The 27,796-nt window shown below is 39.3% G+C and overlaps 1 protein-coding gene across 2 annotated transcripts in view; it reads left to right on the top strand.

Moving 5' to 3' along the window:
* The first annotated feature begins 208 nt into the window (after positions 1-208).
* The window catches only part of LOC120913604 (sodium- and chloride-dependent neutral and basic amino acid transporter B(0+)-like), a 51,585-nt gene continuing 23,997 nt past the window's right edge, over positions 209-27,796 (top strand). Inside the window, exons 1-5 of one of the 2 annotated variants that reach the window (XM_040323675.1) lie at positions 209-562; positions 6,484-6,631; positions 8,936-9,067; positions 20,010-20,171; positions 20,256-20,376. In XM_040323675.1, coding sequence (XP_040179609.1) covers positions 497-562; positions 6,484-6,631; positions 8,936-9,067; positions 20,010-20,171; positions 20,256-20,376 — 629 coding nt within the window. In that variant the 5' untranslated portion in view covers positions 209-496. The remainder of the gene's footprint in view (positions 563-6,483; positions 6,632-8,935; positions 9,068-20,009; positions 20,172-20,255; positions 20,377-27,796) is intronic. The other variant, XM_040323676.1, reaches the window with a different exon arrangement.

Raw genomic sequence — 27,796 nt, 5'->3', positions numbered from 1 at the left:
TTTTCCCATCCACTCTGAATGTGTGGATGGGGAAATCAGTTAATTTTTTTTTTTATTATTATTCATCCGTCTGGAAAAAAACTGAACCATGTATGGCCAGCTTTAAACTTGGATCATATTCATAAAGAATAATTACCACATAATGCTAATAAGAGCCACTCACTTAAGGCGGGGCTGCACTTGTCACAGCCATATAATCGAGCTCTTGAAGGAATACTTAGTGCTTAGAATTGTTTCACAGTATGAGCTGCAGGTTTCTAAGTTGCCTTAATAATTCATTTTAACTATTTGCAGAATGTTGTTTATTGCCATGAATATAGTTCAATTCTATTGTGGACTAGGTGTACTGTAGTAGCTTCATCGAGTAATCACAAGAAGTCAATTGTTACACTCCTTAATTACATGTTACAAGTGTCTTGTTTAACCTTACATCACTCCAACACAGTACAACACAGAGGTTACAACAAAGGACTTGCTAACTACTTAAAAAGAGGACATGGGAAATATAGCACTACCGGGATTTTTTAAATGCTGTAAGAAAAAAGCAACGGAGGAAACTAATGTAAGTCATTTTCAAATAATTTATTTTCTATGCATTCTTTTAGAGCATTTATTAGAATTTGTCTAACCAGTGTAAGGATTTTATCTTTCAAAGTTATGTGAGCTATAAATATGACCTTCCTTCCTTCCTTCCTTCCCTCACTCCTTTGCTAGGATTAGAATGGAAAAAAAAGTTTTAAACTTGATTTATGAAGGAAATTTTGTTATAGTTTGTTACATTTATTTGGAACAAATATTTAACACATATTATTGTATCATTGCTATATGAATTAAATGTACTAATGGAGTCATTTGAAAAGAAAGCCATCCCAATCATATAAGATATTATATGTGGGAAATGTACTTGTCTTCAATAGAATAGAATAAAAATGGGAACGTGGAAAGTTGGGCTTTAGAGGGTAGCAACATTCAATTCTTGACTTTATGATTATGAGGTGTTTTGTTGCTGGGCAGATTTAAATTAAAGTCCTTAACTGTTTTTTTTTTTTTTTTTTTTAATTGGTCATAGATAATCTTTTTCTAAACTGTCACCACAATGGTAATAGAGTGATGGAATACTTTTGGAGAGCCATAAAATTTTTCTATGCCATTTACTGTAACACATAGCTTGATAGTTGATCTGTTTCTGTGATCATAGCTGTTAGAAATACGCATGACATAAATCTGCTATTAAGTTGAGTTTTCCCAATTATAAACTATAGGATTAATTTACTAAAGGGATTACACATGTTCACTTTGTAAATTGTATGTACACTTAGCTTGTGTTTAAATTATAATTTTTTTATACGTTTTTATTGAACAATTTACATTTGAAACATAGTTCTGCAAGTTACAAGGCAATACTGGAGGAATGCATAAAACAAAGAAATATGGCTTATACACATATAGGCACATTAGATCAAATAACTTGTTCAGATCGAACAATGGACTCACTGGGCTAGATTCAGATAGGTTAGCGGATCTTTAGATCCGCGTAACCTATCTGATTTACGTTACGCCGCCGCAATTTTTTGAGGCAAGTTCTTTTTCAGAAAGCACTTGCCTCTAAAGTTGCAGTGGCGTATCGTAAACCCCCCGGCGGAATTCAAATTCCGCGGCTAGGGGGAGTGTACTATTTAAATCAGGCAAGTCCCCGCGCCGATCGAACAGCGCATGCACCGTTCGATCAAATTTTCCCAGCGTGCATTGCTCCAAATGACGTCGCAAGGACGTCATTGGTTTCGACGTTAACGTAAATTACGTCCGGCCGTATTCGCGAATGACTTACGCAAACGACGTAAAAAATTCAAAACTTGGCGCGGGAACGACGGCCATACTTAACATAGGATACGCCACACTTACCCCTGCTATAGCAGGGGTAACTTTCCGCCGGAAAAATCCAAATGCAAACGACGTAAAAAAAAAGCGCCGGGCGGTCGTTCGTTTCTGAATCGGCGTAAATGCTCATTTTCATATTCGACGCATAAAAGATATGGAAGTGCCACCTAGCGGCCGGCCTGGAATTGCAGCCTAAGATCCGACGGTGTAAGTCACTTACACATGTAGGATCTTAGGCATATCTATGCGTAACCTGATTCTATGAATCAGGCGCATAGATACGCCATCGTATCTCTGAGTCTGGCCGTCGTATCAGGAGATACGCCGTCGTATCTTCTTTCTGAATCCGGCCCAGTAACTATAAATGAGTGGAAAATGTTAGGTCTACGCTATTCATGAGATTGTACGCTAGAAGAATTTATAGGTTTACGGACCCTCTGGCCTCGTACACACGACCGTTTTCCTCAATAGAATCCATCAAGAAACTTGGTGGGAGAGCTTTTTTGCTGAGGAAAACGGTCGTGTGTATGTTTTTCATTGAGGAAACTGTCGAGGAACTCGATGAGGAAAAAAGAGAACAAGTTCTCTTTTTCCTCGACGGGAGTCTCAATTTCCTCGTCGTGTTCCTCGTCGGGCTGGTTTTCAATGAGAAACACGATCGTGTGTATGCTTAGAAACCCACGCAAGCCTAACAAGGAACTCGTCGAGGAAAACGATGTGTCTTTTCCGACGAGTTCCTCGGTCATGTGTACGAGGCCTCAGTGCATGTGTCTGCGGACTCAAGCCATCTATCCCAGATTTTGTTGTACTTATCTGGACAATCTCTGTTAATGTATATGAACTTTTTGTAGGGAAGTGTGTTATTTACATCTAGTTTCCAGTCGTTGAAGCTGGGGGGAGTGGGTCTCATCCACTGTCTGGCTATGATCTTCCTAGCAGAAAACAATGTTTCATGCAAAAATGTTTTAGTGAATTTGTCTATTTCAGAATGGGGGGAATATCCCCAGTAAGCATTGTTTGGGGTCCAGGGTCAATGGAGATCCCATGTCATCATGGAGGAAGTCCACAATCGGCTTCCACAGACCCTGAAAGACTGGGCACGCCTAAAGTAGATGGAAGAATGTGCCCTTCGCTTGATTGCACATTGTGCACGAGGTAGAAGACTGTTGTCAAAAGCGGGCGATTCTTAGGGGAGTGAGATATGCCCGGTGTACCACATATAACTAGGTCAGCCTGTCGGAGAGCTTGGGGGATACAGTCTTGCATGCGTCAAGTGCTTCACTCCACTCCTCATCCTCCTTAGGGCCCACCTCTCTTTCCCATCTTGGTTTAAGGCTGTAAGCTAGCGTGGTAGATGATGGGGTGAGGAGCATGACGTAAAAATCTGAGATTAGTTTTCGTGGCTCCACACCCTTAACCACTGCCATGATGACATTGGGTGTAGATTGTGGCAGAGGCTGGGAAAACTGAGCTTGGGCTGCGTGACGCACTTGGAAGAATCTAAAGAGCATAGAATTAGGCAGCAGGAACTAATTTTTGAGGTCCTCAAATTAAGTGTGCCATTGGAAAGCTAGTGTTCAAACAACCAATCATGTACAAGAAAAAATACTTTTTTTTTCATTGCACATGATTGGATATTCAAAGTGAACATAGCTACACCTTTTTTGATAAGCTAAGTTAACTTTCACTTTGCAAAATAACTAACCTCTACTAATTTGGTGAAACAATCTTGAAGTCCGGTCTGATTTAGTAAAAATAAGTAGCACGCAAATGCTGTAGGTCATAACAACCAATAGTTGGCTATTATTTTCTGCATGTTACATACCGCATTTATCGGGGTATTGCGCGCTCCGGTGTATAGCACGCACCCCTAATATGGACCCGCAATTCCTGTAAAAAAAACATTTTAGTACTTACAGTTTTGGTGTCTTGCGCGGCGTCCATCGGCGGCCTCGTCTGGTCCGGCGTCCGTCTACGGCTTCGGTGGTGTCCTCCCGGCTTCTCCCGCGCTGTCTCCCCGTCGAATCGCCACTTCCCACGCTCAGTTTGAATGCCTGCGCCGACATATACCGAGTGCAGTACAGTCGGCTACATTCGGCCAGGCTCGGCTTCGCTCGTGCTCACGCTCTGTGACGTTTATGCGTGAGCACGAGCGAAGTCGAGCCTGGCCGAATGTAGCTGAGTGTACTGCACTCGGTATATGTCGGCGCAGGCATTCAAACTGAGCGCGGGAAGCGGGTATCGGCGTATATATCACGCACCCACGATTTTCCCCTTATTTTAAGGGGAAAAAAGTGCGCAGTATACGCCGATAAATACGGTATTTGAATTTAAACTTGTGCTACTTTACTGAATAAGCCTGAAAGTTGAGAGCTATGCTAGGCACCAATATTACACATTAATATGGGATAAACATGAGTGAAACCAACAAATATAATAACATGCAATGTGTCTTATTTATTTTATTTAGTACAGGTATGTATATTGTTAGGCACAGTATATGCCAAAATCATTTAGCTAATGATTACAGACACATTCTAAAACACATTCATTTAAAATCTTACAAAAAAAATGAATGTGATTTGAAGACAATGAAATAAATAGCTGCTGTCCAGGATTAGTATTTTATGTTTTATTACAATTCCCCCAAGTTTGAACAGTAATGGGGGAAACTAGCAATATTTACCATAGTGAGAACACTTTCCTAATGCTTTTGCATCATGTGATTTTCTTTATCATTTTTAAACCCCAGATAATACTATCCAGTCCTTTAGACACATTTTTTAAATGAGGTATAGTTTTTAAGATGTGTGGACATCTCTGACTAGTAGGAAGGAGGAACAAACAGCTTTAGGGGTCATATCTTTATGGGTCCTGGGAATGTTACTATATACAACGTCGTGCTGAAAAAAATGAAGTTCAATGCTTCCAAGCATGCGTCGACTTGATTCTGAGCATGCGTGGATTTTTAACCTATGGACGTGCCTACAAACGATAATTTTTTTTCTATCGGTTAGGTATCCATCGGTTACATTTAAAACAAGATTGCTTTTTTTTAACCTATGGATAAATAACCGATGGGGCCTACACACGATCGGTTGGGTCTGATGAAAATGGTCCATTAGACCGCTCTCATCGCTTTGACCGCTCGTGTGTACCCGGCATAAGGAGCACTTAAACTATTGTAGAATCATCTCTTAAAGTGCCTCCCACCCCCTATAGTTAAGCTGCCCAAACAATTTGTACAATTCTACTACTCAACCCCTGCCAAAAGAAAGGGAATCTCTCTCATCTATAATATACTACAAGAGAAACGTACCTTCTATAAATTAAAAGCCTTCAAGCAATGGGAGGAAGACCTAGGCTCTGAATTATCCCCTTCCCAATGGACCACTGCTCTGTGGTCAGTTTACAAAGCAACACATTGGTGGTTATTTACAAAGGCAAATCCACTTTTCACTACAAGTGCACTGCAGGTGCACTTGGAAGTGCAGTCACTGTAGATCTGAGGGGGACATGCAAAGAAAATAAGAAACATAATGTTCGCTTGCACATGATTGGATGATAAAATCAGCTGAGCTTCCCCTCATTTCAGAGCTTCCCCAGAGATTTACAGCGATCTACAGCACTTGCACTTTCAAGTGCACTTGACAGTGCACTTGTAGTGCACAGTGGATTTGCCTTTCGTAAATAACCCCCATTGTGTACAACATTGGGAGCTGACCCAAACAATCACCCTCTGCTGGTATCTCACTTCTCTCCGCCTGGCCCAGATCTCTTTCTCACAATCCCTTCTTTGTTGGAGGGGCTGTGGGAAGTCAGAGAACCTCATTCAAATGTTTTGGCCCTGAAAATGTATTGTGAGTTTCTGGAACAAGGTATTTTAATGCAGAGGTAACAGGGATTATTTATTATAGCACCCTCTCCACATCTGACAATCCTGAATCTAGGTCTAAAGAAGGTTCCCAGTCAGTTATGTTTGGTAGTTCTGCTTTGACTTATTGTGGCCAGACTCACAATTGCCAAAAATTGGATAGCTTAGTTTGCTCGGAACCTCTCAGAGGTAGTAGCCATCACTAAACCATTTCACCACTCTTATTAACACACTTTGGAGGTGTGGGGGGGATAACTTCATTTTATTCACTTTGGGAACCATGGTCCACTTGGATCGACAAATGTTAATGCTGAACTTGTGTACCATATTTTGAATGTTACTGATTACTGGTTTCACACTACCTGCTCCGCCCTGAGTATCACTTGTTGTGCTACTTTTTGTCACTGCTAATGTTCCTATCACAGTTATGTTACTTGTTACCCGCTACTATCTATGCATATGTATCCATCCATAGAGGCACCTTTATATATCATATAAACCTAATAACAATCTAATGAGAATAAAAATCTGTCTGAATATTGACTTCAATTATCCAAGCAAATGGGAAACAAATTCCTTTTCCCTTTAGATACACAAACATGTATACATCTATACAGGACTGAATAATTAAAGTGAATACTTACCCAATGTTCTTGCTTTTGTTTTCAGTATTTTTCTTTGTAATTATGTCATTAATTGAATATGCTTAAACATTTTTTTTTCTTTTTCAGGATAACACAAGTGTGAAAAGTACAAGTGAAAATCCAGAACGAGAGTTTTGGTCTAGCAAAACAGATTACTTGCTGTCTTTGGTGGGGTACGCCGTAGGACTTGGAAATGTCTGGAGATTTCCATATCTCGCATACAAACATGGTGGAGGTACTGTAAAGAATACACTGTCTGCAAATTCTATGACTGAGCAAATAGGTGTGACATTTGTGTACAATTTTAAAAAACTATGCACATTAAAAATTGCCTGATAAAACTATAAAAAAAGTAATTTAAGCGCAATTTATTTATTGAATACATGTATATCCATCAAAATGTATTCAATAAGAATTTTCTGCTTTTTTATCCAGAGAGGTCCTTTCATTTTTTTCACACATCACACCTAAAGAATGAAAATGAGCCATTGAATTCCCCCCTCTTAATAAGCATTGTGTTTGATATTTGCTTTGATACATAAACCTCAGAGTAAACAGGTAGGATCAATGTCTTGCCATCTTCCTTATTAGGATCATTGTAGTAAACTTTTATTGCTTTCCTGTTTGCCTTTATTCGTCTACAAAACAATTTTCTAAAATACATAATCATCACTGCTGATTTTGTTTCATGCCTCTTATATCTACTTTTTTAAATGGTGTTAAAAAAATCAAACCTGGTCCAAAACTATTAACAAATGGCCTATTTAAAGTCAGACTGTAGGCCATTAAACTAGAATTCCAGCTTTCATTTCACTTACTGTAAAACTGTTCATTGGGCCAAGCTGGCCCAAGCTAACTATTTCCATTGTTCCAGTAAAGGCGACTTCCTGTCTTCTTCTGAAATTAAAGACAGTCAGGCTAAGTGATTTTCCAACAACTAGGAGAAGCCTTGTATTTTTATCAATGAGAAGAAGGCTTCCTCTGATTGGTCAAGGTGTAGAGGAGAGCAGATGAGGTCACGATTTCCAACTTGGTACAATGTCTTAAAGAAGAACGGTAGCCAAAATGTTGTATTTGTTTTTATATAGATCAGAAAAGTGTTAGATCTTCTATAACTTCTTATCATTGCCATCAATGTCCCTATTGGAGAGATTCCCCCTTACCTCCTGCCAGGACAGAAATGATGGGAATTCTCTCCAAAGGGAATACATGCACAAATATTTTGGTACAGAGAGTGAAGCCTCGTACACACGACCGAGAAACTCGACGGGCGAAACACATCGTTTTGCTCGTCGAGTTTCTTGTTAGGCTGTCGAGGATCTCGGCGAGCCAAATTTCCCCATTCCCGTCGAGGAAAAAGAAGATATGCTCTCTTTTTGGCTCGACGAGATCCTCGACAGTTTCCTCGTCGAAAAGTGTACACACCACCGGTTTCCTCTGCAAAAAAAAAAAAATACCAGCAAGTTTCTTGCTGTTTTTTGCCAAGAAACTCGGTCGTATGTACGAGGCCTGAGGGATATCATTTCTAATAATTTTTTTATGGCTATTTGTTGATTTATGTTCTACAACACAATTTTTTGTATGGGTGTCACAAGGACAGGAAGAGAGGGAAAATTGTCTTAGTAAGGAATAACACCTGTTAACTCTTTTCCACTCGAAAAATAAAAAAATAAAAAATAAATTGGCTGGAGTTAGGCTGCATGGTCTATATCAGGGATATGCAATCAGCGGACCTTCAGCTGTTGCAAAACTACAAGTTTCATCATGTCTCTGCATCTGGGTGTCATGCTTGTGGCTGTCAGAGCCTTACTATGCCTCATGGGACTTAGTTCTGCAGCAGCTGGAGGTCCGCTAATTGCATATCCCTGATCTAGATGTTGCTATCAATGATCGAATCTGATGCATGACTATTATCAAGTCTTGTAAATGGCCACCCTAATACTACAGCTATAAATGTTACTTAACCCCGCCCACGCTATAGCAGAATCACGGCTACAGAGTGGGCTTACTTTACCGGGAGGGCATCTTTTGATGTTCTCCTGTGATCGTACTGCCTTCATGTCCTATGATTGTTAAGTCCTTCAGACGTAGCTGATCACATATCAGGGTAAAGGGCCAATTACAGCAGCCTTTTACTACGTGATCAGCTGTGTTCAATAACAGCTGATCACAGGTGTAAACACAAGCTAGTCATCAGCTTTTCTTTCTTCACGCTGACAGTGCGAGGAGAGGAGAAGAGAGCCGATAACTGGCTTGTGTTAAAGGGACATCAGCACTGATACTCAGGGCACTAAAAATGATCGCGCAATTGTCATTGAAGGTGAGAAAAAGCTGAAAGCTGAGAATTGACCTGGGCTGGAAGGGAGTGAAAGTGGTTAAACACCCAGTAAGCCTAACATACAGGTTATTATTATTTGTTTAGGTAATTCAGATGTTAAGACTCAGATACCAAAGGAACTTAAAAATCAGTAACTTTATATTTAAGTGGTTGCAATAATGTGTGTTAAAACAATTAACCTGCTGTTCTCATCTGTTTTAGGTGCCTTCCTGATCCCTTATGTAATAATGCTGGCTCTGGCAGGTTTACCTTTATTATTTTTAGAGTGCTCACTAGGCCAGTTTGCCAGCCTCGGCCCCATTGAAATATGGAGAATTACCCCCCTTTTCCAAGGTAATCTTAAATTTTTCCTCTTTTTATTATCATTAAGAGGTCCTGTTGAGTCAAGATTACTGAAGGGCACCTGACATGAAAGAAATATACTGATCTGGAAAACATTTGCAACCCGGCAAAGTGAAGCAAAATTCCAGATCTGCATCTTTGTTCCAGATTGAATCAGAATTGTGTCAGACAGTGTTACATCAAGGATAATCGACAGGCAATTAGCATTATTTGCATATATATATATATATATATATATATATATATATATATATATATATATATATATATATATATATATATATATATATACACATACACACGCACACATTTCTTAAATGACAGGTGTTCTTCAAGCAAATATAATTTATAAATATAATATATAAAAATAATGATGTAAAAGTTTATACTATGACATATATGCCTTAAAAAATCAATGCAAGTAGCTGTAATAAGCAAGCTCAATCTATCTTTATATTAGCTTTGTGTGGTCTCTTGCAGAACAGGCCTATGAGAGAGAGGGACACATCTGTGTGATAATGAGGCTGTAAAGTGTGACACAGTGGGGATCGCTCCGTTGATCCCCACTGAGCCGGCGGATGACAGGGCGGTCCCCGCACACTGTGCAGGGACCACCCTGTCTTTTCTCTGCTCTCCCCTATGGGGGGATCGGATGATCACGGACCATCTGTCCTTGTTCATCTGATCTGCAGATGGAAAAAAATAGGGTTTTCCTTCGTCTACAGAATCGGAGGAATGCAGAGGCGGGCGAGATCGGTGCCAGCAGATGTTCATCCGCTGACACCCATGATCTCATAGGGACCAATATATGTTTCCTTTTCATCCGCACACGGATGGATGAAAAAGCGGACATACGGTCCGCAAGTGTGAAAGGGGCCTAATCCAAGATTTGACCACCTGTAAGTTCTCCTGCCTGTAGCTGCGACTAGGGACCCACATGATTGCTATAATCAGACAGGAACCGTGTCACTATTTAATAATGTTTCTTCCAGCCAGATCAGGAGATTCTACTGTCCAGCATGTGAAAGTGTGGAAGAGACTTTACCTCTATACCTCAGACAAACTAGACCGCCATCTCTAAATGTTACTCAAATATTTGCTGAAAACTATCAAATGAGTAGCCATCATTATCAGAATAACTCTACCAGGTTTCATAGAGCTATGTAGATAACAATATTTTCAAAAATGCTAAATAATGTAGCAAAGGTAGTTGGATCTCAGAACGAGTGAAACTGGGAGAGTGCTTAATGATGGAGTTACAAGTGCATGGTGAGTCAGAAATAATTAACAAAGGCATTAGGAATGTGATTTTGAATGTAGGTAACCAGGACAGTACAAGGGCGGTACAGACATAGGTTGGAGCAATTCCTGCATATGAACCTGCCAGAGGCTTTTAAAATAAAAAGGAATATCAGGCCAAGCTATTAATATGAAAATTATAGTTTGGTGCATTAATAAATATTTCCTTGTTAATCATCCTCTAATTATTGTAAAAGAAAAATACGGGAAGTAAATTTATTTTTTGCTACTTCCTTAGGCCTCGTACACACGACCGAGGAACTCGGCGGGTGAAACACATCGTTTTCCTCGTCGAGTTCTTGTTAGGCTTGTCGAGAAACTCGACGAGCCAATTTTCTCCATTCCTGTGGAGGAAAAAGAGAACATGCTCTCTTTTTGGCTTGTCGAGTTCCTCGACAGTTTCCTCGCTGAAAAATGAACACACAAAAAAAATCTCCCACCAAGTTTCTTGATGGATTCTGCCGAGGAAACTGGTCGTGTGTACGAGGCCTAAGTTTTAGTCTAAGACAGGCTTACCCCACTTTTAAGTACACAATGGGGTTAATTTACTAAAGTTGTAAAGTGCAAAATCAGGCTCACTTCTGCATAGAAACCAACAAGCTTCTAACCCCAGCTTGTTCAAGTAAGCTTTGGTAATAAAACCTGGATGCTCATTGTTTTTTATGCAGAAGTGAGCCTGATTTTGAGCTTTCCAGCTTTAGTAAATAAACCCCATTGTGTACTTAAAAGTGGGGTATGCCGTATACAGCTAATGCTGGGCATGGTTAGAAATTTGTTTTATAAAAACCTTTTAATCTCTAAACCTCTAAAGATCTGTCAATACGTGCATGCAATAACGTTCTAATTTTATGTAATAATTGATCAATAACAAAAACTGAAAAATTTTGGTCGATCTACAATACAGGATTGCATTTTAACACTAGACATGTACAAGTTTTGTTCCCAATAAATGTTTCTACGAAATTCGACAAATTCATTAATTTGGAAATATTTGAATTAACTAAATACTCTTTAAACAAATTTTTCGGAAATTTGAAAATCTGAAAATTCGAAAACTCAAAAGATCAGAAATGTAAAAATCGAAAATTCAGAAATGTAATTATTCGGAAAATTTGAAAATTCGAAAGTGCGGAAATTCGAAAATCTGAAAATAAGAGCAAATATCTGAAAATTTGAAAACCCGAAAATTAAAAAATCTGAAATAACTAACTAACTAATAATAAATAGCTATTCAATTATAGGTATTGGAATTTCCTTTCAAATTTGGCTGTTAGTGAACGTAATGAATACAAATTTTCTGAAATAACAAATACCGCATCTAAATGAATAGAACATAACTAATTAATAATAATAAAAAATAATAATAATAAAAACTTTTTACTACTATTATTTATTATTAATAATTCATTGCATTCCATTTGTTTAGATGCAGGTTTCTTTATTTCTGAAAATGTGTAACTTTGGATACATTTTTCATTCACTAACAGCCAAATTCAAAAGGAAATTCCAATACCTACAATTTACCAGTTAGTTATTATTAGTTAGTCGGATTTTCAAATTCTCATATTTTCACATTTTCTTTCTTATCTTAGATTCTTTAAATTTTCAGATTTTCGAATTTTTGATTTTTAAATTTCTGTATTTATGAATTTTCATATTTCCAGATTTTCAAATTTCCCAAATTTTCACATTTTTGAATTTCCAAAGTGTCGAATTTACAAATTTACGAATTTATTCGAAATAAAGAATTTCGATCATAACGGATGACCCGGAAAAAAAAAATATGAATGAAACGAAAACTAAATTGAACAATTTGTTTGGCAGTGCCTATTTACAACGTGCATGTGCTGTAGGTTTTTTAGAACTGTTTTCGGTTTGTTTGTTTTTTTACCATAAAACTTTGCATTTCGATAATCGAAAATAGCCCACTAACGTTTCAAAAGTTGAACGATGGAGCTCATCGAACACTTTTTTAATGATTTGCTAACCATGTATGGCCAGCAATACACAGCTTCCCTCTGTTGCTTTGCAAAACCCTGGATGCCATTGCAAATTAAGAAAATCAGGATCCTTGATTTTTTGTCAACTGCTTCAAATGTAAGCATTATCTTGTTTAAACTTGTTTTAACTTTTAATAAAGTTTTCTCCTTTATTACATTGTGTCTTTTCGAATACTGCACTATTGTATTTCACAGATTATTAACGTCACTTACATACAATATGTGCACAAGAGTATAGTATCTAGCAGAGAGATGTCACAATGCAACTTTACAAACGTTGAATGCAGTGGCTGTCTGCCAGTCCACCGGCACTTACCCCATCAGCGGCAAAGATCGGCGGTCACACAGCCGCGGGGATCAACGGGCACATCGGGCAGTGTCTCCTGTGTCCTACTCTCTTCCAAGGTCACGGCGGATTCCTGCCCTCCTTCTAAGCGTTCAATAGGATCACCTGACCTTTCAGCCAATCAGTAACCGGGGACCCGCGCTTCCTGATTGGCGGAGAGATGATTCAGTGTTAGAAAAGCGAATATTAATTTGCTTTTCTAACACACCTGGATGGGCTCTGAGTGCAATGCTCTGCGCTCTGAGTCCACCCCATTTTGAAGCCTATTAGAGGCTATGGCTCTAATCAGGTGCTTAAAAAAAAAAAACCCCACTGTAATTCATGCGCACGGTATCTTGAAAGGTGCTGGACGCATGAAAAGGGCGTGGCCACGGCGGCCATGGATAGATTCATGCTATGCATGAATCTATCAATTAACCATATAAGGGGTGGCATGGATAGAGGGCACCCTTAATGGACAGGCCCCACCCCTGTTTGATTGCAAAGTGAAATCAATGTGCAGCAGTTGAAACTATGGTGTTCTTTATAGGTGCAGCCTTATACATACAAGGGATAGGCTAGGCTTTGGATGTGACTATTTCCTGTGTTAAGCTGTCACATCAGCATTCTACATTGGAAAGAACATGGTTGTTACAGGTATATGTACTGTACATGTGGAGAAATAAGTGACTGTATCTGACAGGGAGTAGAAAAATGTTTCAGATGGAGCTGCCTCAGGCCCAAATACAGCATTCTGGTATGAAGAGGTGCACAGTACACCACAAATATCTAAGGAGGAATCAAAAAATGTTTTGTTCATGGATGCTCAGGAGCCTGTTTTCTAGACCATCCTGTAATAATGTCAATCTGCAGTTGGAATTTAAAGGGGTTGTAAAGATGTGTTTTTTATTTTTTAAATAGGTTCCTTTAGGTTAGTGCATTGTTGGTTCACTTACCTTTTCCTTCGATTTCCCTTCTAAATGTTTTTTTTCTTTGTCTGAATTTCTCACTTCCTGTTTCTCCTCAGTAAACTTGCCACCATCATCCGAGCGGTGGTTAGTCAGCCAGAACAGCTTACTGAGGAGGAACAGGAAGTGAGAAATTCAGATAAAGAAAACAAATAAAAAAACATTTAGAAGGGAAATCGACGGAAAAGGTAAGTGAACCAACAATGCACTAGCTTAAAGGAACCTATTTAGAAAATAAAAAACGAACCTTTACAACCCCTTTAAGGCTAAGCTTCCCCACATTTACCCCATATTTCATAAGTTTCAGTATACTGCTTGTGTACCATACCACGCTTGCTATACACCCTTCTATCCTCATTACCTTTTTATTCATTCACTGTTCTGTTATTACAGACTATTTTATTTTCCAGTCTTCTGGAAGCAAGCAGGCTGGTAAAACTGGTTTGACGAAACAACCATTTTGAGCTGCCAAAATCAGACTTTCACATTTATAAGCATTGTGTTACGAAGTAAAACAATTTACCACTGATTGTAATTATTGAGCATTCAAGTCTATCTTGCATTTACTGTCAGTAATTGCCACATCATGTCATAAGTACCTTGTTGTACATTTTATTTTTAACTTTATTTGACCATTTAAAAGGAACCTTTCAAGACATAAATATGGGAATTGCCATTGTTGACTTGGCGAAGTGAAGATACGTTAGCTTTGCTTTTACTATTAAAGTGGATGTAAACCCAATTTTTTTGATGTCACAATGTAGAGTATACGATTTCCTATCATCTGGGCCCAGTCTTGCCACACAGAGTTAATCCAACTCTGAGCAATCCTCTTTTATTGTTCAGTGAAAATTAACAGACTTCCAGATAAAAACCTGTCTAAATAAAAAAAGTCCTTTCCTCTCTCCTTGCTTTGAGCGACAGGTTATTTACATATCTAGCTTGGACATGTTTATCATATGTTATTTTATGTTTATCATAATATGAGGTGATCCACAGTTCATTTTTATATTACCAGGATGTGTTATATGGGTGAGGGGTGGATTTCTCACTTTTTATACTGGGCACAGATGATAGGAAATCTTATACTCTACATTGTGACATCAACTTTAAGTGAGTAAGTGATCCAGAACAAGCATACGGCCAGTGGCATGTTGTTTACAAACAATTTTTATTATGGAAAAGGCCAGTGGCATGTTGGAGCTCCATATATATATATATATATATATATATATATATATATATATATATATATATATACACACACAGTACTGTTCAATAGTTTTAAACAGGTGTGAATAAAAAGGCTATATGTTAAGAATGCTTTTAGTGTTAATACTTTGGGGGTTATTTACCAAAGGCAAATCCACTTTTCACTACAAGTGTACTGCAATTGCAATTGGAAGTGCAGTCGCTGTAGATCTGAGGGGGACATGCAAGGAAAATAAAAAACAGAATTTTAGCTGTTACATGATTGGATGATAAAATCAGCAGAGCTTCCCCTCATTTCAGATCTTCCCCTCAGATCTACAGCGACTGCACTTCCAAGTGCAGTGCACTTGTAGTGCAAAGGGGATTTGCCTTTCGTAAATCAACCCCTTTGTTAGTTAGTAAAGTAAATGAGCAGAAGAGAAATCCAAATCAAATCATTATTTGGTGTGACCACCTTTTGCCTTCCAAAGGAGCATCTTCAATTCTACAATTCTTCTAGGTAAACTTGCACACAGTTTTTGAAGGAACTCAGCAGGTAGGTTGTTCCAAACATCTTGGAGAACTAACAGATCTTCTGTGGATGTAGGCTGCCTCAAATCCTTCTGCGTCTTTATGTAATCCCAGACAGACTCAATGATGTTGAGATCAGGGCTGTCAGGAGGCCAAGCTATCACTTTCAGGACTCTTCTTTATGCTGAAGATTGTTCTTAATGACATTGGCTGTATGTTTGGGGCTGTTGTCCTGCTGTAGAATAAATTAGGGCCAATCACACACCTCTCCGATAGTATGGCATGATGGATAAGTCACTATTCATCCCGACTAAATCTCTGACTTAATTTGCAGAAACGGAGCCCCAAACTTGCAAGGAACTTCCACCATGCTTCACTGTTGCCTGCAGACACTCATTATTGTACAGCTCTCCAGCCCTATGATGAACAAACTGCCTCCTACTACAGTCAAACAATTAGAATTTTGACTCATCAATCCAGAGCTCCTGCTGCCATTTTTCTGCACCCCACTTCCAATGTTTTTGTGAATAGTTGAGTCGATTAGCCTTGTTTCCATGTTGGAGGTATGGCTTTTTAGCCACAATTCTTCCATGAAGACCACTTCTGGTCTAATTTCTCCAGACAGTAGATGGGTGTACCAGGATCCCACTGGTTCTGTGCTGATGTCACTTCTGGACATTATCCAATGTCAAATTGAAGTAAGCATGATGTGTCTTTTATCTGCTGCATTGTTTCTTTGGCTGAACACTGCATCTACGGTCCTCAGCATTGCCTGATCAATGGTGCCCACAATGCTGAAAAATACAGGCAGATAATTATCCATCATGCCATACAATCAGGGAGGTGTGTGACTGGCCCAAAATCTATTCTGAAGCAGGAGAACATCTCCACACATACATCCAATGTCATTTGGAACTATCTTCAGCATAAAACAAGAACTATGGGGGTAATCCACAAAGATCCAGCGTAACGTAAATTTTCCCATTTAAGTTACACTGCCTTAAAATTTCTACCTAAGTGCCCGATCCACAAAGCACTTACCTAGAAATTTTTGGCTGTGTAACTTAAATTCCGCCGGCGCAAGGCGTTCCTCTTTTCATGGGGGCGATTCCCATTTAAATTAGGCGTGCTCCCGCGCGGGCCGTACTGCGCATTCTCGTGACGTCATTTTCCCGACATGCATAGCGCGAAATTACGTTACACGGAGCTTTGTGGATCGCGACGGGTCAATAAAGTTGCGTCTGGAAAAAAAAAGATACGGCGAAAAAAAAAATCAAAACAAAAAAAAAATCGTGTCGCTGGACAGAAGGGTCTGTTTTTACAAGGTGTAAACAGTTTACACTTTGTAAAAGCAGCCCTAATTTTGCGTTTGCAAACTAAAACTTACGGAGAAAAAACGAAGCATAAAAGCTTTGTGGATCTCCGTAAGTGCTAATTTGCATACCCGAGGCGGCATTTCGACACGAAATGCCCCCAGCGGCGGATGCGGTACTGCATCCTAAGATCCGGCAGTGTAAGTCCCTTACACATGTCGGATCTTCTGCCTAACTATGGAAAACTGATTTTGTGGATCAGTTCCATAATTAGAAACAGGGATACGACGGCGTAACAGCAGTTACGCCGGCGTATCCCTTTTGAGGATCTGGCCCAAGGAGTCTTGGAAGTGATGGTTTGGTCCCAACAGAGTTCTGATTTTAACATCATCAAGTCTGTCTGGAATTACATGAAGAGATAGAGGGATTTGAAGCAGAAGATCTGTGGTTAGTTCTCCAAGATGTTTGGAACAACATGCCTGCCAAGTTACTTCAAAAACTGTGTGCAGGTAAACCTAGAAGAATCAATGCAGGTTTTAAGCCAAAGAGTAGTCACACCAAATATGAATTTGATTTAATTCGCTCACTTTGCATTTTGTAAACTGATAAAAAAGAGCAAGAAACCCCAAACAAAAATTATAGTAGAGGTGTTTTAATTTTAAGAGGGCACTATTATACTAAAATAATATTATATTACATATCTTTTTACTTTATAGTAGATTCCCTGGTAGGTTAAATGCTATGCTATATTATATATTGATTTTATTTGAAATAACCTTAATGATAGGAAAGTAAGCTTATGAAAAGGTAACATGATCAATACAAAGGGGTTAACTTAATAAAACTGGAGAGTGCAAAATCTGGTCCAGCTGTACATGGTAGCCAATTAGCTTCTAAATTCAGCTTGTTCAATTACGTTTTAACAAAACAACCTGGAAGCTGATTGGTTACTATGCAGAGCTGTACCAGATTTTGCACTCTCCAGTTTTAGTAAATCAACTCCAAAATCTCTTATCCAAGAACATATTATCCATAGTATTTAAAAAAGCAGGTACAAGTAAGCGTTTATCACCAATAATTTTTTTTAATGGTGATCATTGAAAATAATTTCCTGGAACAATGTTAGACACTGTTGATAAGGTAAAAACAAAGAAAAAATAGTGGGGTTGAGACTTTAGATGAGGCATAGTGGTGTATAAATGGAATAAGTTAGATGTCATGGTTCCCTAAAGTACAGCATAGTTAACAAATAATAAATCAGTAACCAAAATACATTTATGACACAGAAATGTAATCATAAAAAAGCAATTCATAATAATCATCATTAATTTAATAGCACATGATCAATAAGGGAACATGATTAAAGACATACAAACATGATAATAAAAACATCATCAAATAGTAAACACATGATTCATAGATGGTCAACATATATATAATAGATACGATATAATGATGTGATATAATTGATAGAATGGGCTTATGTAGAGCATCCATGGATGTATACTCGACGCGTTTCGTAGGCCGTATGCCGCTCATCAGGAGTAAGATGCATAGAGGGATTCTAGAGTTAAATGAGTAAAGAGATATGTTTAGGTGGTTTCTGGGGATCCACTACTCTCCATAGACACAACTAAAAACGGAAAGAGGAAAGAAAAGGTATCAGTATAACTTACAAAATATCCCGTATGTTATGGCCACTGTTGGGATGATGAATAAAGAGGTGGTCCAGCATGGATGGCCCCACCCGAGGTTGAGGCGGGAGATACACAAGATAGGATGCACAGGGAGCCATGGGAGGCAGACCATACAGTCGCTGCGTGCCCTTCTCGCCGAGAGATGTGTGCATGTGTAGTTGTTGGCCAGAAAAGAAAATGTAAATAAAAATAAATAAGTGTATGAAAAAAAAAGAGATGTGTGGAGATATAAAGTGTGGCAGTGTAGTGAAGGTGTTAATAAATTGATTGATATGCATGTCAAATGCCTATAAGGGAGCATATCTGTAACAAAAAAAAATGCACCAGTGATTGGATGATGAATAAAATGAATTGGAATATGCAAAAGTGTGTGTGCACATGTCTGGATGTGTATATCTACAGTACAGACCAAAAGTTTGGACACACCTTCTCATTCAAAGAGTTTTCTTTATTTTCATGACTATGAAAATTGTAGATTCACACTGAAGGCATCACAACTATGAATTAACACATGTGGAATTATACATAACAAAAAAGTGTGAAACAACTGAAAATATATTTCATATTCTAGGTTCTTCAAAGTAGCCACCTTTTGCTTTGATTACTGCTTGGCACACTCTTGGCATTCTCTTGATGAGCTTCAAGAGGTAGTCACCTGGCGCAGCATCCCATCATTCTCCTTCTTGGTCAAATAGCCCTTACACAGCCTGGAGGTGTGTTTGCGGTCATTGTCCTGTTGAAAAATAAATGATGGTCCAACTAAACACAAACCGGCTGGAATATCATGCCGCTGCAAGATGCTGTGGTAGCCATGCCAGTTCAGTATGCCTTCAATTTTGATTAAATCCCCAACAGTGTCACCAGCAAAGCACCCCCACACCATCACACCTCCTCCTCCATGCTTCAGGGTGGGAACCAGGCATGTAGAGTCCATCCGTTCACCTTTTCTGTGTCGCACAAAGACACAGGGGTTGGAACCAAAGATCTCAAGCTTGGACTCATCAGACCAAAGCACAGATTTCCACTGGTCTAATGTCCATTTCTTGTGTTCTTTAGCCCAAACAAGTCTCTTCTGCTTGTTGCCTTCTTTAGCAGTGGTTTCCTAGCAGATATTCTACCATGAAGGCCTGATTCACACAGTCTCCTCTTAACAGTTCTAGAGATGTGTCTGCTGCAAAAGGTGGCTACTTTGAAGAACCTAGAATATGAAATATATTTTCAGTTGTTTCACACTTTTTTGTTATGTATAATTCCACATGTGTTAATTCATAGTTTTGATGCCTTCAGTGTGAATCTACAATTTTCATAGTCATGAAAATAAAGAAAACTCTTTGAATGAGAAAGTGTGTCCAAACTTTTGGTCTGTACTGTATATGTGAGTGATAGTGGATACGTATATGCATATGTGAGGTGTAATATATGTGTATGAGAATCAGTGTGAGTGTATGTGTATGGTTTTTAATGGTGATCATTAAAAATAATTTCCTGGAACAATGTTAGACACTGTTGATAAGATGTGTTAGTAATCAATTGATTACATAAATATTCATCCTGATAAGAAGTATTATAAATTATCTGTCAACTAGTGATTATTGTCTTTTTTTTCTAGGTGTCGGGTTTACTATGGTGATTATATCAACCCTTGTATCTATATATTACAATGTCATTATTGCTTACAGCTTATTTTATTTATTCGCTTCATTTCGAAGCTATCTGCCATGGGGTGATTGCTATGAATGGGCAGATAGTAGCTGTCAAGGCACCATAAATGGTAAGTGGGCCTGTTGATTAATTATATAATATACCTTTATAAATCATGAAAGTCCAGATGAGAACTGAATGTTTTGTTTTCCAGGTTTCTGCAACGTCACTTTGGACAATGCTACAATGACTATGAACATGTCTTCAGTACATGAACAAAATCTGACTTGTATTGCAGACAACACAACAGAGCTCCCAAGCAAGCAATACTGGGAGTAAGTTTAATGTATACCGGTACTTTGTTTCTTTATGTAAAGATTGGTTAAGTGACAGTAAAATTCCTCATATGAATGACAGCTATTATAATCTGATAAGCTTGACCTTTTCTCTTTCTCCCTAATGTTCCATTCTACTTTTATTAAAGTGTTGTATAGCTTTCTATGATATGGCATTTCTAGTATAAACTTCAAGACCCACTTGGCCAAAAACCTAAAAAGTTGGCTAGGACCCCAACTGTTGAAGATTGAATTGAAATTCTAAACAGGTATTTTAATTTTCCGATGCCTGCCTATCAAATACGGAACTATTAAGCCTCGTACACACGATCGGATATCTGATGGAATCTAATCCAATGGATTTTTTCGTCGGATATCCGATGAAGCCGACTTTCATCAGTCTTGCCTACACACCATCGGTCAAAAATCCGACCATGCCAAAACGCGGTGACGTAAAACACTACAATGTGCTGAGAAAAATTAAGTTCAATGCTTCTGAGCATGTGTCGACTTGATTCTGAGAATGCGTGGATTTTTGACCGATCGACTACCACACAGACGATCGTTTTTTTAAAAATTTTAAAATTTTAAAATTTAAAACATGTTCTATTTTTTTGCAACGATGGAAAACAAACCGATGGGGCCCACACGATCAGTTTGTCCGATGAAAACAGTCAATGGGTCTGTTTTCATCGGACAAACCGATTGTATGTACAGGGCTTTAGAAGTCACATATTTGTGATGCAAATAGGCAAATTCCAGCCTGAACAAATGTTCACTTTCTGTCATGAAGCAATTGATATATTTCTAACCCTATGCAAAACTTACACCAGATTTGAGATTGCAATACAATTGTACTTTACAAATGTAAAAGCTTAACTGGTTCCCCACCGACTCACGTATAAACACTGAAGCAGAATGGCACCACTGGGCGAACCACCATATGCGTACGCCTTCCCCTTAAAGAGCCACCAGAGGGCCGCTGCATGGCGGGGGACCTGATCGCTTGCATGGCTGCCAGCCACGCCCGATCGCGTGCACGAGAGCCACCACAGGGATTTGTGTGTGTAAACACACAAATCAGTGTTCTGTCAGGGGAGAGGAGACATATCGTTTGTTCCTACTAAGTATTTTTTAACCTACAAAAAAAAAAAGTAAAACATTTTTTGTTTTTAAATTGTTGCGCTTTATTTATTTATAGCAAAGAAAAAAAACCAGCAGAGGTGATCAAATACCACCAAAAGAAAGAAAAAAGGATATCAATTTTGTTTGGGTACAATGTTGCACGACCGTGCAATTGTCAGTTAGGCTGCATTCACACCTGAGAGTTTTGTCGCCTGAAGCGCGACGCTCAAAAACGCTAGAGGGGAAAAAATACATTATTCCCTATGGAGATGGTTCACATCTCCACTCCAAAACGCCTGACGCCGAACGCCTGAAGCTCAAACAAGTTCCGGGACCCTTTTTTGTCCCGCGAATCAGGCGGTTTGGGCGTTTTTGAGCATTTCTTTTTCCCATAGAAAGTAATGGAAACGCTCGATTCAAGCGACTAGCGCGACAACGAGCGTTTGCTACGGGCGTTTTGTCGCTTTAATCAATAGAACATTTCACCCAGGCAGAAGATAAAAAAAATCTACCAACATAGCAACAAGTGATGAAAAGATGATAATTTTTCCTATTGGCTAAAATAAAAAACGTCGAAGTACAAAAACGTCGGACGACCCTGTATGCAAACGCGCAAATAAGCATGAATATGGGAAAATGCAGGAAAAAACAAACAAACGACCTACGTTTAGGTGTGAATGCAGCCTTAAAGCGACACAGTGCTGTATTGCAAAAAATTGACTGGTCATTAAGGGGGTAAATCCTTCCGGGGCTGAAGTGGTTAAAGTTAAAATCCAGGCAGATTAAAAATACACAGATTAATGCAGCTCTGTGGTCAGTGATACGTCATTAAATGTATTCTCAGTGTCATCAGCCTCATGCTGTTCCTGTACAGCAGATGGAAGAAGGTTGAATTTAAGTGTGCTGCAGTGCCAGGAATGTGCTGATAGAAGGCAAAAGCAGCATGACAGAGAGATGAGTTAATCAGTCTGCTGTTTCTTCTTTCACTGTCCAATCACACACTGGGCTTGGGGGGACACAACCTGAAGCTTTTACTACAGCTTTAGGTAGAAAAAAAATGATATTTTACTCTGCCAGGCAGGTCTGTGCTGTGTGACAAAGCTGTGTGCGTTTCATAACTGGAGAGAAATGAATACAAACATTTTGGCAGGTAAACAGCTCTATATGTATTCCATCTGTATAATTACTTGTTTGCCTGGAAGGAATTTTAAGTCACGAGGAGACAGGAAGTTCTGGGAATATTTGTTCATAACATTTGATACACTGAAAGCAGGAATTACCTTATTACATAGCTTTATGTCTTTTTTATGTCACTTGAGAGATCCTTAAAGATGGATCTCTTAAGGTCATTGTCACCTTCTAGGACCAGAAAGTGAAGAGAATATTAAATTGGTTATGTACACTTTTTTTTACAACCTTATGCTACAGGTAAGCCTATATTAAGGCTTACCTGTATCTAACCAGGATATCTCCTAAACCTACACGGTTTAGGAGCTATCCCCTGTCCCCTGCATGTGCCGATGTCATCGGCACATATGCACTGGGGCAAACTGAAGCAATGGCACCTATGTGCTGTTGCTGCAGCCCCCATGCCTTTACCAGTGGCTCCTGCGCGCATGCGTGGAAGTGACGTCATCGCGGCTCCTGCACGCATGCGCTCCAGCCAATCACAGCGTCAGAGCCGTGATACCCGGAAAAAATTCTGGGATTACATGTCAGCGGCCAGAGGGGGAGACAAGGACCACTGCGGGGGCTTCGATCTGAGGTAAGTAATACATAATGAGCATGTATGCTGTGCATGGCAGCTCATTATGCCTTTGTCTTGCAGGGTTTTTTGTTTTTTTAACAAGGGTTTACTTCCTCTTTAAAAAGTAACACTAAGCGATATCCTTATTCTCCCAAAATAACCCTTATGCCGCGTATACACGACCGTTATTCATGTCATGCAAAAAAACAACGCGTTTCTCGACATGATTTGTCGTGATTCCTCTCAAGCCTGCCTTGCATACTCATGTTCATGCAGAAAAAAATGCTCAAGCAAAGCGAGGTGACGTACAACACGTAGGACAACACGTACGACGACACTATAAAGGGGAAGTTCCATTTGAATGGCGCCACCCTTTGGGCTGCTTTTGCTAATTTTGTGTTACCGCTGTTAGTAAAAGTTTGGTGAGAGACGATTCACGCTTTTCAGTCTTCGTGCCTTTACATCATGACGAATGTGCTATCTCCATTACAAACGCTAGTTTTACCAGAACGCGTGCTCCCATCTCATAACTTGCTTCTGAGAATGCGCGTTTTTTCCCCCCTCGTTAAAGTGTACACACAACCGTTTTTCACAACGTGAAAAACGCCGAGAAAAAATAGAGCAGGTTCTAAAAAAAATTATCTACGAGAAAAATGTTTTGGAGCGTACACACGGCCGTTTTTCACGACCAATTTAAAAAATAAAAATGTTCTCATCATGAAAAACGGTCATGTGAACGCGGCATTACACATCTGCTAAGTATAAATCTATATAGTGATCTCGCATAGTAATGTATTAACACTAAAAACACTAAATATGAGATCTTCCGAAAAGGTTAGTGCTCCCTTTGCGAATATTCGGCAAATGTGGAAGGAGCACTCTGATTGGCTCAGAATATTCGTGATATTTTACAATAGAAAATAATTGCGAATATTCGGCAAATGCGGAAGGAGCACTCTGATTGGCTCAGAATATTCTTGATATTTTACAATACAAAATAATTGCGAATATTCGGCAAATGCGGAAGGAGCACTCTGATTGGCTCAGAATATTCTTGATATTTTACAATAGAAAATAAAAAGTGTTTTGCATTGGTGGTGATTCTTTACTCTATCCATCTGTCACAGCCGTTTGTCAATCAAACACCTTGAAGATTGAACACGTTCATGCTGCATGCTTTGGACTTTTTTTCACTTCACATATCAAAGACATTTTTATGAAAGATTATTTTTCTATTATTGGGACTATATTTCTTTATATATTTGTTTCACTGTGTATTTCACAAGTTATTTGCGCTTGCTTATTTTATAATTTGCCCACATGTCTTGTCACTAGACATATTTTTTATTCTTGTAGAGCGACTCCATTTTCTGTCTTGTATTAATTTATGTTGTATAACATTTTTGAGTTGCTGCTGTATTCTCCCCTTTTTTTAAGGTATGCGCAATTTTTTTCTTCTTACAAAAAAAAATAATATCAAACATACAAATATTCATAACAGAAACATACACAAAGCCCCCCCCTTTTGCATCAGAGACAATCAGAGTTCTCCTACCACAGTTATCGAAAATTTGCAATCATTTTCGCATTCGCATTAGCGAAAATTCACAATTTTTTTTTTTTCAATTCGGCAACATAAAAGGATCGCCTCAGCTTAGCTACTCGGCCCAGGGTCTCTAATCATACCAGCAATGCTTTTAGACGTCGATAGGATGTGATCTGTTTTAAAAATAAAATTGAAAAAATGCGAATATTCGGAATTGCGAATATTCACCGCGAAATTCGAAATATATCGCGAATACTCGAATATGCCATATTCGAGCCGAATATTCGCAATACGAATATTCGTGAGCAACACTATTTACATATAGGGCCAGATTCACAGAGGAGATACGACGGCGTATCTCCTGTCGTATCTATGCAGCTCAGGGCCCGTACACACGACCGAGTTTCTCGGCAGAATTCAGCCAGAAACTCGGTCGGAGCTGGATTCTGCCGAGAAACTCGGTCGTGTGTACACTTTTCAGCGAGGAAGCCGACGAGGAACTCGTCGGGCCGAAAAGAGAACATGTTCTCTTTTTCCTCATTGTTCAATGAGGAAAGTCGGCCCGCCGAGCTCCTCGGCGGCTTCCACACTGAACTCGCCGAGGAACTCGATGTGTTTGGCACGTCGAGTTCCTCGGACGTGTGTACGGGGCCTGATTCATAGAATCAGTTCCGCATAGATAGCCCTAAGATCCGACAGGTGTAATTGACTTACACCGTCGGATCTTAGGATGCAATACTTCGGCCGCCGCTGGGGGAAGTTCGCGTCGTATTCCAGCGTCGGGTATGCAAATTAGCAGTTACGGCGATCCACAAAGGTTTTTCCCATCGTTACGTCGGCGCAAGTCTTTTTTTCCCGTCGCAAAGTTAGGTGTGCTTTAACATGGTGTAAAATGACTCCACCATGTTAAAGTATGCCCGTCGTTCCCGCGTCGCTTTTGAATTTTTTTCCCGGCGTAAGTACGTTACGCACGTCGCGATTCACAAACACGTCGGGCCGCCGTAAGTTTGCGCAAAGCACATCGGGAAAATTGCGAACGGAGCATGCGCAGAACGTCCGGCGCGGGAGCGCGCCTAATTTAAATGGTACCCGCCCCGTTTGAATTGGGCGGCCTTGCGCCAGACAACTTTACGTTACACCGCCGAAAGTTTCCAGGTAAGTGCTTTGAGGATCAATCACTTACACTGAAAACTTGCGGCGGTGTAACGTAAACGGGTTACGTTACACGGCCACAAATTTTCGTGAATCTGGCCCATAGTTTTTAGACTATACACATTTAATTATTATTCATATTTTTGTATTCTCTTTTATAACACACATTTTGGATTTTTATTCATCTTTTTTGAAGCACTAACCTTTTCAGAAACTCTCATATTTAGTGTTTTTAGTGTTAATACATTACTGCGCGAGATCACTTTATATATTTATACTTATTTTGTGTATTGTGAACACTATTAGATTTTTCTGAATGTTTTGAGTTACAGTGGAACCTCGGTTTAAGAGTAACTTGGTTTGAGAGCGTTTTGATTTGCGAACAACTTTTTTTTAAAATTCTGATTGCGAGTGTTGACTCGCAAGACTAGCAGAATTCAAGCTAAATATGCCTGCAGTACCTCATTTGGCCTGAGGTACGGGGACGCAGAAGCCGTACAGAGCCGAAAATAGGCATGCAGTACCTAATTTGGCCTGAGGTACGGGGGCGCAGGTGCTGAGAAAAGCCGAACATTGGCCTGCAGTACCTCATTTGTACGGGGGCGCAGGAAACGAGCCAAAGTGTCCTCGGTCCTTTTCGCCCGTTCCGGCACTCTCTGGCGCCCCCCCCACCTCTGGTCGCATTTGGTATTGCATTCCATTGAAGTCAATGTGGAACAAATTATTTTCATTTCCATTGACTTCATTGGGAAAACTCGCTTTGATATGCGAGTACTTTGGATTACGAGCATACTTCTGGAACGGATTATGCTCGTAACCCGAGATTCAACTGTATTATTATCACTTTTTCTGTCACTTTAGAACATTCTAAACACTTACTCCTAGTAGCGCGAAGGACACCTTTACACTCATACAAATCTGCTGCTTAATGGTTCTTTAACCCCTTCACGCCGACCTAATACAAATATGCAGCCTCACTGGACTGGGCTTTTTCCGTGGAGACGCATATTTTCATATCTACCTTTGTGCTGGAAGCGCACCACACGGGGTGAGCTGACAACACACAAAATTTTGGTGGATGGAATGGTGTCAGCCTTCCCAGTTGTCTTTTGTTAAACTACTCAGACCCACCCCCTCGTCTATTGTACACAACATACTGTATACACTAATCATTCTGTAATCCCAGATAATAACTAGGTGAAATCTTTGAGAATGAGTGTCAGATGACAGCTCTTTTTCTGACATTATCAAAGGATATTTTTTTTCTGTGCCTATTGAACAAATATAACAAAACAGTGTCAATTGTATATTTAACAGATCCAATAATCATTGTTAGTGTTTAGATCGGGGTGTCAAACTCAATTTCATGGCTGGTCGCATCAGAATTATAGTTCCCCTCAAAAAGCCGGTTGTATCTGTAAGACTATATGCAGTATCTCACAAAAGTAAGTACACCCCTCACATTTTTATTATATCTTTCACATAAAAAGATATAATAAAATATTTACAAAAATGTGAGGGGTGTACTCACTTTTGTGAGATACTGTACGTGTATCTAGTCTTTATCATATTAAATAAGTCTGAAAAGGAGGGTAGCACTCCACTGGTATAATCCTCAAGAAACTTTGATGGAGACTTCTCAGACAGAACATGGTTCTTTCTCTGGTGTTCTGTCTGAACAGACTCCAGTAAAGTTCTTGTGGATGATACCTACCATTTCACTACACACAGACATATTATACTACTAAAAAATAAAGAGGGAATGGCTAAATTTCAGTGCAACTGCAAAGGTTTCTTGTAACTCCTCTTAAATGCCATAGCCAGGCCCGGACTGAGACAAAAAATAGGGG

The sequence above is a fragment of the Rana temporaria genome, chromosome 9, assembly GCF_905171775.1.
Source record: "Rana temporaria chromosome 9, aRanTem1.1, whole genome shotgun sequence".
NCBI classification, from domain to species: domain Eukaryota; kingdom Metazoa; phylum Chordata; class Amphibia; order Anura; family Ranidae; genus Rana; species Rana temporaria.
The sequence above is the reverse complement of the archived record's forward strand: the minus strand, read 5'-3'. Positions and strand labels throughout refer to the sequence as shown.